Consider the following 17,644-nt stretch of genomic DNA (forward strand, 5'->3'; position numbering starts at 1 on the left):
TGTTTATCACATCCATACCTTGGGAATCAGAGCACAGCAATGAGTCGCCTCAGAACAGGAGGCCACTCAGTCCCTCGAGCCTGTTCCACCATTCAATGAGATCATGGCTGATATGCAACCTAACTCCATATACCTGCCTTTGCCCCATATCCTTTAATACCTTTGCAGAACAATAATCTATCAGCCTCAAAATTAAAATGAACAATTGATCTAGCAGAACATAAGAGATAGGAACAGGAGTTTACAGTTTGACCTTTTGAGCCTGCTCTGTCATCCAACAAGATCATGGCTGATCACCTCCTTCAGCTTCAGCTTTCTGCAATATGCCCAAATCTCTCAGTTCCTCTCGCACCCAAAGATCTCAACAACTGAGCCCCACAACCCTCTGAGGTTGGGTGTTTCAAAGATTCATGATCCTGTCCTAAACGATCAGCCCCTTATCGTGAGACCGTGACTCCATGTTCTAGAATCCCTAGTTTGAGGCAACCCTGGCAAAGCATCTCACAGTGACTTGTTCTTTTTGGAGTCCCCTTGTTGGGTTCTAAAATACTCCCAATCTTCAGGCTAATTACTATTCTTCACAACATCATAAGCCTCTTTTTAAAAATCTAATACTACCCTTAGCATCTTTAGTTAGCCACAGACAGATCTCACTCCCCTACAGTCTTGTTTCTCACCCTTTGGGAGATACAGTGATGTTAATGATACTGGACTAGTAATCCAGAGATAAAAACAGAAAATGCTGGAATGACTCAGCAGGTCTGACAGCGTCTGTGGAGCAAGAAACAGTTAATGTTTCGAGTCTGCATCACCCTTCTTCAAGTCCTTCTTCAGAGCTCTGAAGACGGGTCATACGGACTCAAAACGTTAACTCTGTTTCTCACTCCACAGATGCTGTCAGACCTGCTGAGTCTTTCCAGCATTTTCTGTTTCTATTTCAGATTTCCAGCATCCACAGTATTTTGCATTTATCTTAGTAATCCAGAGGGCCAGACTAATGCTCTGAGGTCACAGGTACAAATCCCAACACGGCAGCTGATGGAATTTAAACTCAATTAATAAAATCTGGGATATAAGGCTAATCTCGGTAACGGTGACCATGAAACTATCAATTGTTGTAAAAACCCATCTGGTTCACTAATGTCCTTTAGGGAAGGAAATCTGCCGTCCTTACCTGGTCTGGCCTACATGTGACTCCAGACCCACAGCAATGGGGTTGACTCTTAACTGCCCCTCCGAAATGGCCAAGCAAGACCCTCAGTTCAAAAGCAATTTGGAATGGGCAACAAATGCTGGCCTTGCCCACATCCCATGAAAGAATTTTAAAAAGTGTTCTTATTTATTTTCCTAATATTATGGTGAAAGTGTTGACTTTGGTATCAGTTTACTTACCTTGTAAGTTTCATCCTCCCTCTTTGTATCCCTTCCTGTCAGCCTTTACTATTCTCTGTATTTTCCCCATTCACTGTGATCGGTGTTAGATTTTGCATTTTTGTTAGCTTTTTCTTTTCTTTTTATGTTCTTTAGTTGTCTGTTTAGTTGCCTATTAGACTAGCAGAATTCATGCTCTTTATAGTTATTAATGGTTTCTGTATCACGCTAAACTCTTTCTTTCCTCCCCTTCCCCGATCCTCGGTCATGTTACTCATTAACAGATTTACCCAGTTTACTGTGGACAGTCTCTGTCTCATCCCATTAAATTCAGTCTCACCTAAAGCTAGAATCTTAGTAACTGTTTCACCTTTTTCTCAATCAAACACCACGTTGAGCTCAATCATGTTATGATCACTATTAGAAAACTGTTCACACGCTGTGAGATTGTTAGTTAAAGCTGCCTGGTTACTCATTACTAAATTGAGGATGTGCTGCTGCAGAAAACTATCTCAGACAGTCAGGAATTTCACTACCGTTCTGGCATGTGCTGTCTGCTCACCCCAGTCCACAGGAGGGGTAAAACCCCAATAAAACCACTCTCTGCCTTTGCTACATGGGGTTGTCCAGTGCAGAGAGAAGTGTGAGTAGGAGGGGAGCGTGAGGGGCCTGGGAAGGATTGTGGAGGGTGCGTAGCCCAGATGAGGTGGCAGCAGGGGATGGGGGGTAGGGCACTTGTGTGTAGTGGTGGCAGCTGGGTGCGGGATGGTGAAGAATCACATGACAGGGGTGCACCAGCCTCAAAGGCCTGTTTAAGGCTGCAGGATTTTGGATGAAGCACAGAGGAGGGAAAGCTAAGGATTTAGGGTCCAAGAGATCCAGGTAGCAAAGAGTAGGTGGAATTGAATAGGGAGAGAGCAGACATTGGGAGGTGAGGGGTGTTGGGGGGGAGCAGGTAGTGGAGTAGGCAGTGGGAGGTGATGGGGGAGGGGAGCAGGAGGTGAGAGGTGTGGGGGAGGGGGCAGGCAGGGGGAGGGGAGGAGGTTGGAGGTGCAGGGGGCGCAGGCAGGGGGAGGGGAGCAGGAGGTGAGAGGTGAGGGGGAGGGGGCAGGCAGGGGGGTGTGTGGGGGAGGGGGCAGGTGGGGGAGGGGAGCAGGCAGGGGGAGGAGGAGGGGGGAGGCAGGAGGAGGGAAGGGGGAGGGGGCAGGCGGGGGAGGGGAGGAGGTTGGAGGTGTGGGGGAGGGAGGCAGGCAGGGGGAGGGGGGCAGGCAGGGGGAGGGGGGCAGGCAGGGGGAGGGGGGCAGGCAGGGGGAGGGGAGTGGCAGGCAGGGGGGGGAGGAGGAGGGGGAGGGGAGAGGTGTTGGGGAGGGGGCAGGCGGGGGAGGGGAGGAGGTGAGAGGTGTGGGGGAGGGGGGCAGGAGGGGAGGAGGTCGGAGGTGTGGGGGAGGGGAGGGGGGCAGGCAGGGGGAGGGGAGGTGTGGGGGAGGGGAGGGGAGGTGTGGGGGAGGGGGTTGGCGGTGTGGGGGAGGGGAGGGGAGGGGGAGGAGGTCGGAGGTGTGGGGGAGGGGAGGGGATGGGGAGGAGGTCGGAGGTGTGGGGGAGGGGAAGGGGAGGGGTTATAATGTGGCTCTGATGAGCAGAGCATTCATGAGGTGAAATAATTTTCAACTGAACACATCCCATTGGCTCCACATCCCCAGCTCCTTGTCACATCCGGTTGAAGGGCTGTGGTTGTATGAACGGGGGTTGAGGGATAGGGGGTGTGTGTGTGTGTGTGTGTGTTTGCTTTGAGGAGGTAAAAGGAGAGTCAAAATCTCAAATCTTCATGGCCCATTGCCCCCAGAGTGGGCAGTGTCCGCACCCCAGTGAGAGTGAAGTGCTGACTGGACATAGATAGCAACACAGGCAGGAACAGAGCAGCTGGTCCCTCAGGTCCCTCTCAGCTCCCCCAGCGCGATGATGGCTGCAGCATTAGGACTGGATTCTCGAGATTCTAGATTCTCCCACAAGAGGAAACATCCTCTCCACATCCACCCTGTCAAGGCCCCTCAGGATCTTACATGTTTGATATATCTGATGTGTTGGAGGAGGATGGTGTGGTCAGCCGTGTCAAAGGCTGCAGACAGGTTGATATTGATGAGGAAGGAAAGTTTACCTCTGTCACTGTCACAGGGGAGGGTATTTGTGACTTTGATAAGAGCTGTTCTGATACTGTGACAGGGGCAGAAACCTGATTGGAGGGAATCAAACATGGAGTTCCCGAGACGATGGGAAAGGATTTGGGAGATGACAACAGCTCAAGGAGTTTGGAGAGGAGAGGGAGGTTGGCGATGGGATGGTAGTTTACAAAGACAGAGGGGTCAAGGATTGTTTTTTGAGGAGGGGGTGATGACAACAGATTTAAAAGGAGAGGGGGCAGTACCTGAAGAGAGAATCATTCACAGTATCAGCTAACATGGGGGCCAGGAGGGGAAGTTTAGTGGGAATAGGGTCAGGGGGAACAGAAGGTGGGTCTCATGGACAAGGTGTGTTCAGAGAGGGTACAAGGGGAGATAGGAGAGAAAGCGAAAGATGGGAGTTCAGGGCTAGGACAGGGGGGCATTAAAGGAAGTTTGGTCCAGTGGGTTAGTGGGAGGGAGGGAGGGAGGGAGGGAGGGAGGGACAGGGCAGAGGCAGAAGATTGGATTGTCATGAAGTAGTCCATGGGCCTGAATTTTTCAGGTGGTGGGGGTGCTCAGCAGCAGTGGGTGATCGCGGAGCCAATCGCTGCCCGCGATCGGCTCTGTGCTGCCGTTTTACACGGGCAATGAAGGCATGTCCAGCGTAATACGCAAGCCGTAGCGCTCAGCACTATGCGCAGAAAAGCAGCTCCATGCCTCAGGGAGATTGAATCAATGTTCAAAAAATTTAAATAAAAGGTTTAAAAATTTATTTAATGATGTCCCCTCATGTGAGATGGGACATGGTTTTATATTTAGGAAAATTTTTAAATTTATTTATTAAAAGTTTTACGAAACCTCATCCCGCTTGTGGATGAAGTTTCCAAAAAAACGAAGGCTGCTTGGGCTTTTTGCCTGCCTGACAGGCAGCTTTACGAGTGACATGAATTACTTTCTTAATGGCCTCAATAGGCCGTTTACATATTGGTGGGGGAGGTGCAGCCAATTCTGGCGTACACCAGCCAAACGAAACATCGCAGGACTGCGCACTGACATTGAGACGCACGCCCGTGTCAGTGTACCAGGACCGACCCCGCACACCGACTGAGAAATTCAGCCCATGAACTTCTCGCACTTACAGGAGGCGAGGGTGGAGGGGACAGGGGAGAGGGGTGGAGGGGAGAGGGGTGGAGGGGAGGAGGGGTGGAGGGGAGGAGGGGTGGAGGGGAGGAGGGGTGGAGGGGAGGAGGGGTGGAGGGGAGGAGGGGTGGAGGGGACAGGGGTGGAGGGGACAGGGGTGGAGGGGACAGGGGTGGAGGGGACAGGGGTGGAGGGGACAGGGGTGGAGGGGACAGGGGTGGAGGGGACAGGGGTGAAGGGGACAGGGGTGGAGGGGACAGGGGTGGAGGGGACAGGGGAGAGGGGTGGAGGGGACAGGGGAGAGGGGTGGAGGGGACAGGGGAGAGGGGTGGAGGGGACAGGGGAGAGGGGTGGAGGGGACAGGGGTGGAGGGGACAGGGGAGAGGGGTGGAGGGGACAGGGGAGAGGGGTGGAGGGGACAGGGGAGAAGGGTGGAGGGGACAGGGGAGAGGGGTGGAGGGGACAGGGAAGAGGGGTGGAGGGGACAGGGGAGAAGAGTGGAGGGGACAGGGGAGAGGGGTGGAGGGGACAGGGGAGAAGGGTGGAGGGGACAGGGGAGAGGGGTGGAGGGGACAGGGGAGAGGGGTGGAGGGGACAGGGGAGAGGGGTGGAGGGGACAGGGGAGAGGGGTGGAGGGGACAGGGGAGAGGGGTGGAGGGGACAGGGGAGAGGGGTGGAGGGGACAGGGGAGAGGGGGTAAGAAGACAATTTGCAGTAGAGAAATGCAGCCAGGGTTATCTGTACATTCCAGGATGATTCTGGAGCAGTTTAAGTAGACAGGTAGGACTGATAGTGTTTTTATGTGTTTTTAATTCTTTCATGGGATGTGCGTGTCGCTGGTAAGGCCGGTATTAGCTCCTCATCCTTAATTACCCTCGAGAAGGTAATGGTGGTCCAGCCAACTCAGGGAACCTGCACACCAACTTCATTCTGTGGTTTCTCTACCATTTTCAGCCAAACACCAAAAACATGAAGACTAATTTTTTAAAAACTCGAGTTCCTGGTACCTTGTATCAGTGTAACTCCCTACCTGATCTCTGCAGCCCTGACATGCGACTGGCTCCCAGCATCCCTGCTCTCGAGAAGTGCCTAGTGTCTGGTAAGAGGAAGGGTCACTCGTGAAATCTTGAAAGTCGATAAAAAGCTGCTTGTTTTAAAAAGTTACTGAGGTGATAGGTTAGAGACCATGGCTGGATGATGGGACAGACTGATAGCAGTGTTAGTACACACCCATCAGCCTCTGCTGCTGAGGGGTTGATAGGGAGGAAAGACAAACCAAAGAGAGAGTTACCCTTGAGTTAACCTCCAAAAACTGATAAATTAACCTTTGGTTTGTAGAACTTTGCTGTGTGCAAACTGGCTGTTGCATTTAACAAGAAATTACAGGATAGTGAGAGCGAGCGAGCGAGAGTGTGTGTCCGTATGTGTGTGAGTGCAAGTTTGTGGAGTTTTAGGAGATGTTTGTGGGACATGGTGAGCTCCTATGCTGAAGGAAGGGCCTGCATCAGGTGCCAAACTGATGGGTCGTGGGTGGGTACAGATGTTTAACTTGTAGCTGGTCAGAATAAACTGCGATAACGTATTGGACCAAAGGACCAGCTCCTGTACTGCATCATTCTATTCGATGATTTTGTGTGAGCTGTGTGCGGTGTACACAGGTTTAAGGGTGGGAACATTGTATTTTGTTACCATTACTAATGTTCTGCAATGATTACAGACAGCATTAACAACTCCCTATCTCCAGAACTTGGGGTTACAGTCACTAAGAATCATGATGAGCAGAATGTTAATATCGTATATCAACACGACCCCTGCCCTCCGCAACCAGGGACCGCGACCCCTGCCCTCCGCAGCCAGGGACCGCGACCCCTGCCCTCCGCAACCAGGGACCGCGACCCCTGCCCTCCGCAACCAGGGACCGCGACCCCTGCCCTCCGCAACCAGGGACCGCGACCCCTGCCCTCCGCAACCAGGGACCGCGACCCCTGCCCTCCGCAACCAGGGACCGCGACCCCTGCCCTCCGCAACCAGTGACCGCGACCCCTGCCCTCCGCAACCAGTGACCGCGACCCCTGCCCTCCGCAACCAGGGACCGCGACCCCTGCCCTCCGCAACCAGGGACCGCGACCCCTGCCCTCCGCAACCAGGGACCGCGACCCCTGCCCTCCGCAACCAGGGACCGCGACCCCTGCCCTCCGCAACCAGGGACCGCGACCCCTGCCCTCCGCAACCAGGGACCGCGACCCCTGCCCTCCGCAACCAGGGACCGCGACCCCTGCCCTCCGCAACCAGGGACCGCGACCCCTGCCCTCCGCAACCAGGGACCGCGACCCCTGCCCTCCGCAACCAGGGACCGCGACCCCTGCCCTCCGCAACCAGGGACCGCGACCCCTGCCCTCCGCAACCAGGGACCGCGACCCCTGCCCTCCGCCACAATATTCCAGAAATAAAGGCATTTTCAGCGCTAAAGGTCATTTGATCCACTGTGAGTGTGCTCACTCCCATACTCAAGCTGTCTATTCTAATGCCAACTCCCTGATCATTCCCCATGCTCTCGAATGTGTTTTTCTAATCCCCTCCTGTAGTGTGACTCTCTTGGTCTCAATCACCTCCTCTGGGGTAACAGATCTCATTTCCTCACAGACAATTCCTCTCCCTCTGTACTCCCAGTATTAATCCTCAGTTTTCTGTCCACTTGTTACCAATTCCTCCACCAGTGGGAGCTTCCTTTCACTCTCAAACTCTTTCATCATTCTAGACCTTGCTACTAGATTCCCCTGAAGTTTCGCTGCCCAGTTACTAAAGACCTGGTATATCACATCATTCACTCTCCCTCCCATCCAGGATAGCATCCTGGGAATCTACACTGCATGGCTGCAGCACATGACCACGCCATCTCCACCCTCACTTTCTCTTGAATTAACTGGGCCTTAATCTTCACAGTGTGTCACATGAGCTTTAACAAGTCTAAATCCCATCACATCCAGTGTATTCCTGTTATTTATCTACCCGGGAATTGCATTGAAAATTCTGATGAGTCAATTACGTCCCATCCTTTACAACTCCACAATGGCCCATATCTCTGGGAGCTCATTCATGTTATTCCCCATTACGGCCTGTAGCTTTTCTCTAATTAATGATCTGATGCTAACAGTTTATTCCTTGCTTGGGAACTTTTGCCAGCCTCCTTTGTCCTGTTTCAGAAAAGGTTATCCTGGTACAGGCAGGAGTGTATCATCAAGATCAGGCCTCAAAGATAAGAGCAGTAAGGAAAGGAGGGGAGAGTGCGCGCGAGCGAGAGAGAGAGAGAGAGCGCGCGCGCAAGAGAGAGAAAGAGAGAGCGCGTGCGCAAGAGAGAGAGAGAGCACGCGCGCGCGAGAGAGAGAGCGAGCGCGAGAGAGACAGCACGCGCGCGAGAGAGAGACAGCACGCGCGCGAGAGAGAGACAGCGCGCGCGCGAGAGAGAGACAGCGCGCGCGCGAGAGAGAGACAGCGCGCGCGCGAGAGAGAGACAGCGCGCGCGCGAGAGAGAGCGCGCGCGAGAGAGACAGAGCGCGAGAGACAGAGCGCAAGCGCGAGAGACAGAGCGAGAGAGCGCGCGAGACAGAGCGAGAGAGTGCGCGAGACAGAGCGAGAGAGCGCGCGAGACAGAGCGAGAGAGCGCGCGAGACAGAGCGAGAGAGCGCGCGAGACAGAGCGAGAGAGCGCGAGAGACAGAGCGAAAGCGCGAGAGACAGAGCGAGAAAGAGCGCCAGAGAGCCGGAAAGAGCGCCAGAGAGCCGGAAGGAGCGCCAGAGAGCCGGAAGGAGCGCCAGAGAGTGCGCCAGAGAGCCAGAGAGCGCGCCAGAGAGCGCACCAGAGAGCCAGAGCACGTGCCAGAGAGCCAGAGAGCGCGCCAGAGTGTGTGCGAAAGAGAGCGCGAGCCAGAGCGCGCGAGAGAGCCAGAGCGCGCGAGAGAGCCAGAGCGCGCGAGAGAGCCAGAGCGCGCACGAGAGAGCGAGAGCGCGCACGAGAGAGCCAGAGCGCGCGAGAGAGAGCCAGAGCGCGCGAGAGAGAGCCAGAGCGCGCGAGAGAGAGCCAGAGCGCGCGAGAGAGCCAGAGCACGCGAGAGAGCCAGAGCACGCGAGAGAGCCAGAGCACGCGAGAGGGTTATAGGTGCTAGAGGAGATTACAGAGATGGAGTTACAGTTATACATTAATTCACTCTGGGATACAGGTCTGTTAGGAGGAGTAAATGCTGAAAACACAGGGCAGAGGCTGAAGAGGTTGCAGGAGCGTTAATTCGGGGGTGGGGTGGAGGGGAAGTTGTCAGAAGGGATTTCTGACTGAGATGAATATCCCTCTGCTCTCTGGGTTGCTGGGTGTTCCTGGAATGTTTATTTGTACTTTTTGGCATGCACCAGGCTACAGTTCACTGGAATGCCCATGAGGTGAGAAGAGGTGTGAATGCAGACCCATGGAGTTGCTGCAGTCTGAGCTTACTGGACACAGATCAACAGGGAAACAAGGGAGGGTGGGATGCAGAGGAGCTAAGCAACACAGAACATACCAAAGTACCCTGTTCACTCAGTCAGTCACACACATGCACACACACAGACACACCACTACCTGGAAGTTCCTCTCCAAGTCACTCACCATCCTAACTTGGAAATATATCGCCGTTCCTTCACTGTCGCTGGGTCAAAATCCTGGAACTCCCTTCCTAACAGCACTGTGGGTGTACCTACACCACATGGACTGCAGCGGTTCAAGAAGGCAGCTCACCACCACCTTCTCAAGGGCAATTAGGGATGGGCAATAAATGCTGGGCTAGCCAGTGACACTCACATCCCACGAATGAATTAAAAAACACAGACACACTCACACGAGATCAGGCAGGGAAAGTGAGAACGATTAAAAAGTGATACACTCAGTGAAGAGAGAATTAATGGTGAAATAAGGAAACACTAATGAAGGAAACAGATTGTGACAAAGTAGAGAATAGCTTGTTATAGTCAATGAGGCTTATAGATTTTGAGGTTTGGGAAGGGCTGGAATGAGAAGCTATTCTACTCTTCATCCCCATCTGATGTCAATGTCAAGCTACCAGAAATGAGGGTTAGAAATGAACAACAACGTCTGTAAAACAGCTGAGTTTTTTTCTTACCTACAGGCTTGGTCACTGGGATGTTTCCCAAATACAGCACCTGGAACCTCTGAACCAGCTCACTCTTGGGGACTGGGAACTCCACTGCAGACAGGGTCAGGGAACACAAGACAGGGCAGAAAGGAAGATTTAGAGCAAATGGTACAAGGTTGACACAAAGACACCATCGCTAAGATATGGCTACCTTCCCATAAAGATTTTTGAGGACATTAATCAGTGACAGCAGCGATCCAAAAGGTACATCTCAGCAGAACCAGGGATGTAAATTCACCTTCCTTGGTTTATTAATGCAGTAACACAACCCACACTGCCAACTACACAGTGTGCTACTGAGCTGTAAGGAGCTGGTATACCAGCTTCTCTCCCCGACAGATTCACATCAATGTAACGGACACAAACCATCTGTAGGTTGCCAGGTCACACACAGGCCCACACAATTCTAACACACAGTTATAACACAGGGCACTGCAGCAGAGCCTAGAGTGCTGTTTCCATGCCAACAGTCAGAGATGGTACCTTGGAATGGGACATCAACAAGTTTGGAATGGTCAAATAGGATTCCGTTCATTGAAGTCTTGGTGTCCTTCCTGTCAGCCATGATCTGTGGAGATAAGGTGGTGCATCAGTTGGTGGGGAAAAATGAAGATGAGCAGTCACACTCCAAGGGAGGGTCCCAGACCTTGGTGGGGGGTGGGGGATTAGGTGATTCTATCTCTACAGCCTGCATCTGACTGAGAAACCTAATACCTGTCATTTATTAGAATCAAACAGCACAGGGGGTGGTCATTTGGCCTATCATGCCCGTACTGGCTCAATCCTCCTTTGCCAATTACCCTTTAAATTTTGCCTTGTCAAATATTTATCCAATTTCTGTGTTTTTACATTACAACAGTTCCAAAGTACTTCATCGCTTCATTGGCTGTTCAGTGCTTTGGGATATTCAATGGTCATGAAAGATGCTATAGAAATGCAAGTCTGTCTTTCTTTTATTTTCTTCTTTTTTGAAAATAATTGAATCTGTCCAACGCCCCCTGTCAGGCAGGGCATTCCAGATCACACCAAACTGCTTCTCATCTCCCCTCTGGATTTTTCTGCTCAACATTTTGGCCCAGATCTTCCAGTCTCTGGACAGACGGAGACTGGATATGCCCTGGAAGATGTGCCTTGGAAGTCCTAACGCAATTACTCTGTGGGGATTTCCCAGGAAGTTTAAACTTCCGATCGGCAATTCCCCTGCTCCCTGGAGCCCTCAGACAAAGTCTCCAATTCTGAGTTAGATTCAGAGACTTCAGATGGTTCCAACTTACTGAGCTGAATGGTACCCAGGAAATGTTAGACAGAAATATCCTAGTCTAACTCCTGGGTAGCTATACAACTATACATCTCCACTGGCTGGGGTCATACCTAGCATAAAGGAAGATGGTTGTGGATGTTGGAGGTCTGTCATCTCAGCTCCAGGACATCACTGCAGGAGTTCCTCAAGGGATTGTCCTTGGCCCAACCATCTTCAGCTTTTTTTTAATTCATTCATGGGATGTGAGCTTCACTGGCTGGGCCAGCATTTATTGCCCATCCCTAGTTGCCCTTGAGAAGGTGGTGGTGAGCTGCCTTCTTGAACCGCTGCAGTCCATGTGGTGTAGGTACACCCACAATGCTGTTAGGAACTGAGTTCCAGGATTTTGACCCAGCGACAGTGAAGGAACGGCGATATATTTCCAAGTCAGGATGTTGAGTGACTTGGAGAGGAACTTCCAGGTGGTGGTGTTCCCATCTATCTGCTGCCCTTGTCCTCCTAGATGGTAGTGGTTGTGGGTTTGGAAGGTGCTGTCAAAGGAGCCTTGGTGAATTCTTGCAGTGCATCTTGTAGATGGTACACACTGCTGTCACTGTGCATTGGTGGTAGAGGGAGTGAATGTTTGTGGATGTGGTGTCAATCAAGCTGACTGCTTTGTACTGGATGGTGTCCAGCTTCTTCAGTAGTGTAGGAGCTGCACTCATCCAGGCAAGTGGAGAGTATTCTATAACATTCCTGGCTTGTGTCTTGTAGATGGTGGACAGGCTTTGGGGAGTCAGGAGGTGGGTTACTCATCACACTATTCCTAGCCCCTGACCTGCTCTTGTAGCCACAGTATTTATATGGCTAGTCCAGTTCAGTTTCTGGTCAATGGTAACCCCCAGGATGTTGATAGTGGGGGATTCAGTGATGGTAATGCCATTGAACATCAAGCTGCTTCATTAATGACCTTCTACCATCATAAGGTCAGAAGTGAGGATGTTCGCTGATGATTGCACAATGTTCAGCACCATTTGCAACTCCTCAGATACTGAAGCAGTCCATGTCCAAATGCAGCAAGACCTGGGCAATATCCAGGCTTGGGCTGAAAAGTGGCAAGTAACACTGGCACCACACAAGTGCTAGGCAATGACCACCTCCAACAAGAGAGAATCTAACCATCACCCCTTGATGTTCAATGGCATTACCATCACTGAATCCCCCACTATCAACATCCTGGGGGTGTTACGATTGACCAGAAACTGAAATGGACTAGCCATATAAATACTGTGACTACAAGAGCAGGTCAGAGGCTAGGGATCCTGCAACAAGTAACCCACCTCCTGACTCCCCAAAGCCTGTCCACCATCTACAAAGCACACGTCAGGAGTGTGATGGAATACTCCCCACTTGCCTGGATGAGCGCAACTCCAGCAACACTCAAGAAACTTGACACCATCCAGGACAAAGCAGCCACTTGATTGGCACCCCATCCACAAACATTCACTCCCTCCACCACTGACACACAGTAGCAGCAGTGTGTGTACCCTCTACAAGACGCACTGCAGCAACTCACCAAGCCTCCTTCGACAGCACCTTCCAAACCCACGACCACAACCATCTAGAAGGACAAGGGCAGCAGATAGATGGGAACATCACCACCTGGAAGTTCCCCTCCAAGCCACTCACCATCCTGACTTGGAAATATATCACCGTTCCTTCACTGTCACTGGGTCAAAATCTTGGAACTCCCTTCCTAACAGCACTGTGGGTGTACCTACACCACATGGACTGCAGCAGTTCAAGAAGGCAGCTCACCACCACCTTCTCAAGGGAATTTAGGTATGGGCAATAAATGCTGGTCCAGCCAGCAATGCCCACATCCCATGAATGAATAAAAAAAACAATGGTTTCTCCAGTTGAAAGCAATTCATTGTTGAACTGTTTTGAGATTTTTTCTGAGCAAGATGGTAAGGGGGTGGATAGATGTTAATCTCTTTGCCGCTTAGACTGTGAGCCCATTCAGAATTTTCACCAAAATAAATAAGTTATGAAGTATGTAGGAGCCGATGTTTATAAATCAACAGCATGTGAGGGCCTGGCTCTTGGTCAGCCAGTGCATGAGGTGTGGCCCATGGACAGTCTGTAAACCAGAGTTGGGCTCACACATAGACCAGTGAGCAGGCTGTTGACGATCAGTACCTTGGAGCAGATTTCATGCAGCCTGGTGGCAATGGCCTTTGCTGGGGTGTCACAACGGAACACGTGACATTTCAGTACTCGGGTCAGTTTGTCTCTGGCGACATAGGCAAAATCCCTAAAAGAAAACAAAATAGATTAAAATACCCCAAGAGGGATAAGTCACAGAGTCAGAACTTATAACCTGACTCTGTTCACGTAGCGTCGAATAAATACAACACATGTAGACACCATCTCTGCATTGGAAAGAACAAAGAACGAAAGCAATAAAAATATTTCTCGACTTCGAACTGAGACTGAAAACAAGTATTTGTGCTGTGAATTAAAGAGGTTACTGAATAAAGAGGTTCTGTAGCACCTCTGGATACCCTAACGTACTTCACAGCCAATGAAATACCTTTCAAAGGGCAATCACTGCCACAGAAAACTTGGCAGATGTTTGTGTACATAAACAGCAATGCCACAATCAACAAATGATCTATTTTTGGGCTGTTAATTGAGGGTTAAAGATTGGTCAGGGCACTAGGGACAACTCTCTGCCCTTTGAAATAGCGCCATGGGAATTCTCATATACCAGAAGAGAGACAGAGCCTTGTCTGAAAGATCAGCACTCCCTCAGTACTGACCCTCCGACAGTGCAGCACTCCCTCAGTACTGACCCTCCGACAGTGCAACGCTCCCTCAGTACTGACCCTCCGACAGTGCAACACTCCCTCAGTACTGACCCTCCAACAGTGCAACGCTCCCTCAGTACTGACCCTCCAACAGTGCAACGCTCCCTCAGTACCGACCCTCCGACAGTGCAGCACTCCCTCTGTACTGACCCTCCCACAGTGCGGCACTCCCTCAGTACTGACCCTCTGACAGTGCGGCACTCCCTCAGTACTGACCCCGACAGTGCAGTGCTCCCTCAGTACTGACCCTCCCACAGTGCGGCACTCCCTCAGTACTGACCCTCCCACAGTGCGGCACTCCCTCAGTACTGACCCTCCGACAGTGCGGCACTCCCTCAGTACTGACCCTCCGACAGTGCGGCACTCCCTCAGTACTGACCCTCCCACAGTGCGGCACTCCCTCAGTACTGACCCTCCGACAGTGCGGCACTCCCTCAGTACTGACCCTCCGACAGTGCGGCACTCCCTCAGTACTGACCCTCCGACAGTGCGGCACTCCCTCAGTACTGACCCTCCGACAGTGCGGCACTCCCTCAGTACTGACCCTCCGACAGTGCGGCACTCCCTCAGTACTGACCCTCCGACAGTGCAGCACTCCCTCAGTACTGACCCTCCGACAGTGCGGCGCTCCCTCAGTACCGACCCTCCGACAGTGCGGCGCTCCCTCAGTACTGACCCCGACAGTGCAGCACTCCCTCAGTACTGACCCTCCAACAGTGCAGCACTCCCTCAGTACTGACCCCGACAGTGCAGCACTCCCTCAGTACTGACCCTCTGACAGTGCAGCATTCACTCAGTACTGCCCCCTGACAGTGCAGCACTCCCTCAGTACTGACCCTCCAACAGTGCAGCGCTCCCTCAGTGCTGACCCTCTGACAGTGCAGCGCTCCCTCAGTACTGACCCTCCGACAGTGCAGCACTCCCTCAGTAGCTGACCCTCTGACAGTGCAGCACTCCCTCAGTGCTGATCCTGACAGTGCAGCGCTCCCTCAGTACTGACCCTCTGACAGTGCAGCACTCCCTCAGTACTGCCCCCTGACAGTGCAGCACTCCCTCAGTACTGACCCTCCAACAGTGCAGCGCTCCCTCAGTGCTGACCCTCTGACGGTGCAGCACTCCCTCAGTACTGACCCCTGATAGTGCAGCACTCCCTCAGTACTGACCCTCTGACAGTGCAGCACTCCCTCAGTACTGCCCCCTGACAGTGCAGCACTCCCTCAGTACTGACCCTCCAACAGTGCAGCGCTCCCTCAGTACTGACCCTCCAACAGTGCAGCGCTCCCTCAGTACTGACCCTCCGACAGTGTAGCACTCCCTCAGTAGCTGACTGTCTGACAGTGCAGCACTCCCTCAGTACTGTCCCTCCGACAGTGCAGCACTCCCTCAGTACTGACCCTCCGACAGTGCAGCACTCCCTCAGTAGCTGACCCTCTGACAGTGCAGCACTCCCTCAGTACTGTCCCTCCGACAGTGCAGCACTCCCTCAGTACTGACCCTCTGACAGCGCAGCACTCCCTCAGTACTGACCCTCTGACAGCGCAGCACTCCCTCAGTACTGCATTGCAAATGTCGGCCAGGATTTTGGCCTTCTGTCTGGAATGGAGTTTGAACCCATGACGTTGTGAATCCGTGGACAGAGCCCCGCCCGCCGCGGAGAGAGCCCCGCCCACAGAGCCACAAACAACACAAAGATGAGCCACTGTTAACACTGACACTATGAGGAGCGATGGGCCAGATAAGGTTCGAGGCTACAGGGATTGGGGGCATGGGTCACAGCTCTGTGTCCCACCTACAAGATGCCACAGGTGGAATGCACCTGGGAGGAGCTAGCGGTAACTCACACACAAGAAGCAAATGAATGATAAATGATGAAGCACAGGCAGCCAATAACTGGGATACAAAGGCAACAGATTCTATTTTAGGAGACTAGATTCATTAAAAATGTGTTCAGGCAGATTGGAAGATGACACAATAAGGTGAGGGATGTGAGATATGGAGGCTCCAGTACTGTACCTCTCACTGCATCACAGCCAGCCGGAGGAAAGAAAAGTCAAATTAGATCATTACTGCATGCAAAAAACAACCTGCACACAGTACAACAACGCGATAGGCAGTACTCCACCCCAGGGAGAAATCTGTATGCAGATTGGTGTCTCTCAGTCCCTCTCTCTCTCAGGAAGATATCTGTACACTGACTGGTGTCTCTCAGTCCCTCTCTCTCTCTCTCAGCGAGATATCTGTACACTGACTGGTGTCTCTCAGTCTCTCTCTCTCTCAGGGAGATATCTGTACACTGACTGGTGTCTCTCAGTCCCTCTCTCTCTCAGGGAGATATCTGTACACTGATTGGTGTCTCTCAGTCTCCTCTCTCTCTCAGGGAGATATCTGTACACTGACTGGTGTCTCTCAGTCCCCTCTCTCTCTCAGGGAGATATCTGTACACTGACTGGTGTCTCTCAGTCCCCTCTCTCTCTCAGGGAGATATCTGTACACTGACTGGTGTCTCAGTCCCCTCTCTCTCTCTCAGGGAGATATCTGTACACTGACTGGTGTCTCTCAGTCCCCTCTCTCTCTCTCAGGGAGATATCTGTACACTGACTGATGTCTCTCAGTCCCTCTCTCTCTCAGGAAGATATCTGTACACTGACTGGTGTCTCTCAGTCCCCTCTCTCTCTCTCAGGGAGATATCTGTACACTGACTGGTGTCTCTCAGTCCCCTCTCTCTCTCAGGGAGATATCTGTACACTGGTGTCTCTCAGTCCCCTCTCTCTCTCTCAGGGAGATATCTGTACACTGACTGGTGTCTCTCAGTCCCTCTCTCTCTCTCTCTCTCTCAGGGAGATATCTGTACACTGACTGGTGTCTCTCAGGGAGATATCTGTACACTGACTGGTGTCTCTCAGTCCCTCTCTCTCTCAGGGAGATATCTGTACACTGACTGGTGTCTCTCAGTCCCTCTCTTTCTTAGGGAGATATCTGTACACTGACTGGTGTCTCTCAGTCCCTCTCTCTCAGGGAGATATCTGTACACTGACTGGTGTCTCTCAGTCCCTCTCTCTCTCAGGGAGATATCTGTACACTGACTGGTGTCTCTCAGTCCCTCTCTCTCTCAGGAAGATATCTGTACACTGACTGGTGTCTCTCAGTCCCCTCTCTCTCTCTCAGGGAGATATCTGTACACTGACTGGTGTATTTCAGTTCCCTCTCTCTCTGGGAGAGACCTGTACACTGACTGGTGTCCTTCAGTCCCCTCTCTATGGGAGATACCTGTACACTGACTGGTGTCCCTCAGTCCCCTCTCTGTGGGAGATAGCTGTACACTGACTGGTGTCCCTCAGTCCCCTCTCTATGGGAGATACCTGTACACTGACTGGTGTCCCTCAGTCCCCTCTCTGTGGAAGATAGCTGTACACTGACTGGTGTCCCTCAGTCCCCTCTCTGTGGGAGATACCTGTACACTGACTGGTGTTTCTTAGGAAACATTTTCTCGTCATCTACCCTGTCAAACTCCTTAAGAATTTTATACATTTCAATGAGGTCATCTCTCATTCCCTAAACTCCAGGGAATATAGACACATTCTACTCAATCTCTTTGCACAGAATAATCCCTCTCACCCCAGAACCTAGTCTAGTGAAGTTTTCCCTCTGCAGCAAGTATACCCTTCCTTAGGTACCTACCCCA

At 52.1% G+C, this 17,644-nt stretch overlaps 1 protein-coding gene across 1 annotated transcript in view; it reads right to left on the reverse strand.

Moving 5' to 3' along the window:
• Positions 1-6: 6 nt before the first annotated feature.
• The window catches only part of LOC144676460 (amyloid beta precursor protein binding family B member 2-like), a gene marked incomplete at its 3' end in the record, with an annotated part of 57,554 nt that continues 39,916 nt past the window's right edge, over positions 7-17,644 (reverse strand). Inside the window, exons 6-10 of the mRNA XM_078536874.1 lie at positions 13,292-13,406; positions 10,333-10,417; positions 9,817-9,900; positions 5,701-5,766; positions 7-18 (exon numbers count right to left, since the gene is read on the reverse strand). Of these exons, the coding sequence (XP_078393000.1) occupies positions 7-18; positions 5,701-5,766; positions 9,817-9,900; positions 10,333-10,417; positions 13,292-13,406 (362 nt within the window). The remainder of the gene's footprint in view (positions 19-5,700; positions 5,767-9,816; positions 9,901-10,332; positions 10,418-13,291; positions 13,407-17,644) is intronic.

The sequence above is a fragment of the Cetorhinus maximus genome, unplaced genomic scaffold (genome assembly GCF_964194155.1).
Source record: "Cetorhinus maximus unplaced genomic scaffold, sCetMax3.hap1.1 HAP1_SCAFFOLD_1623, whole genome shotgun sequence".
NCBI classification, from domain to species: domain Eukaryota; kingdom Metazoa; phylum Chordata; class Chondrichthyes; order Lamniformes; family Cetorhinidae; genus Cetorhinus; species Cetorhinus maximus.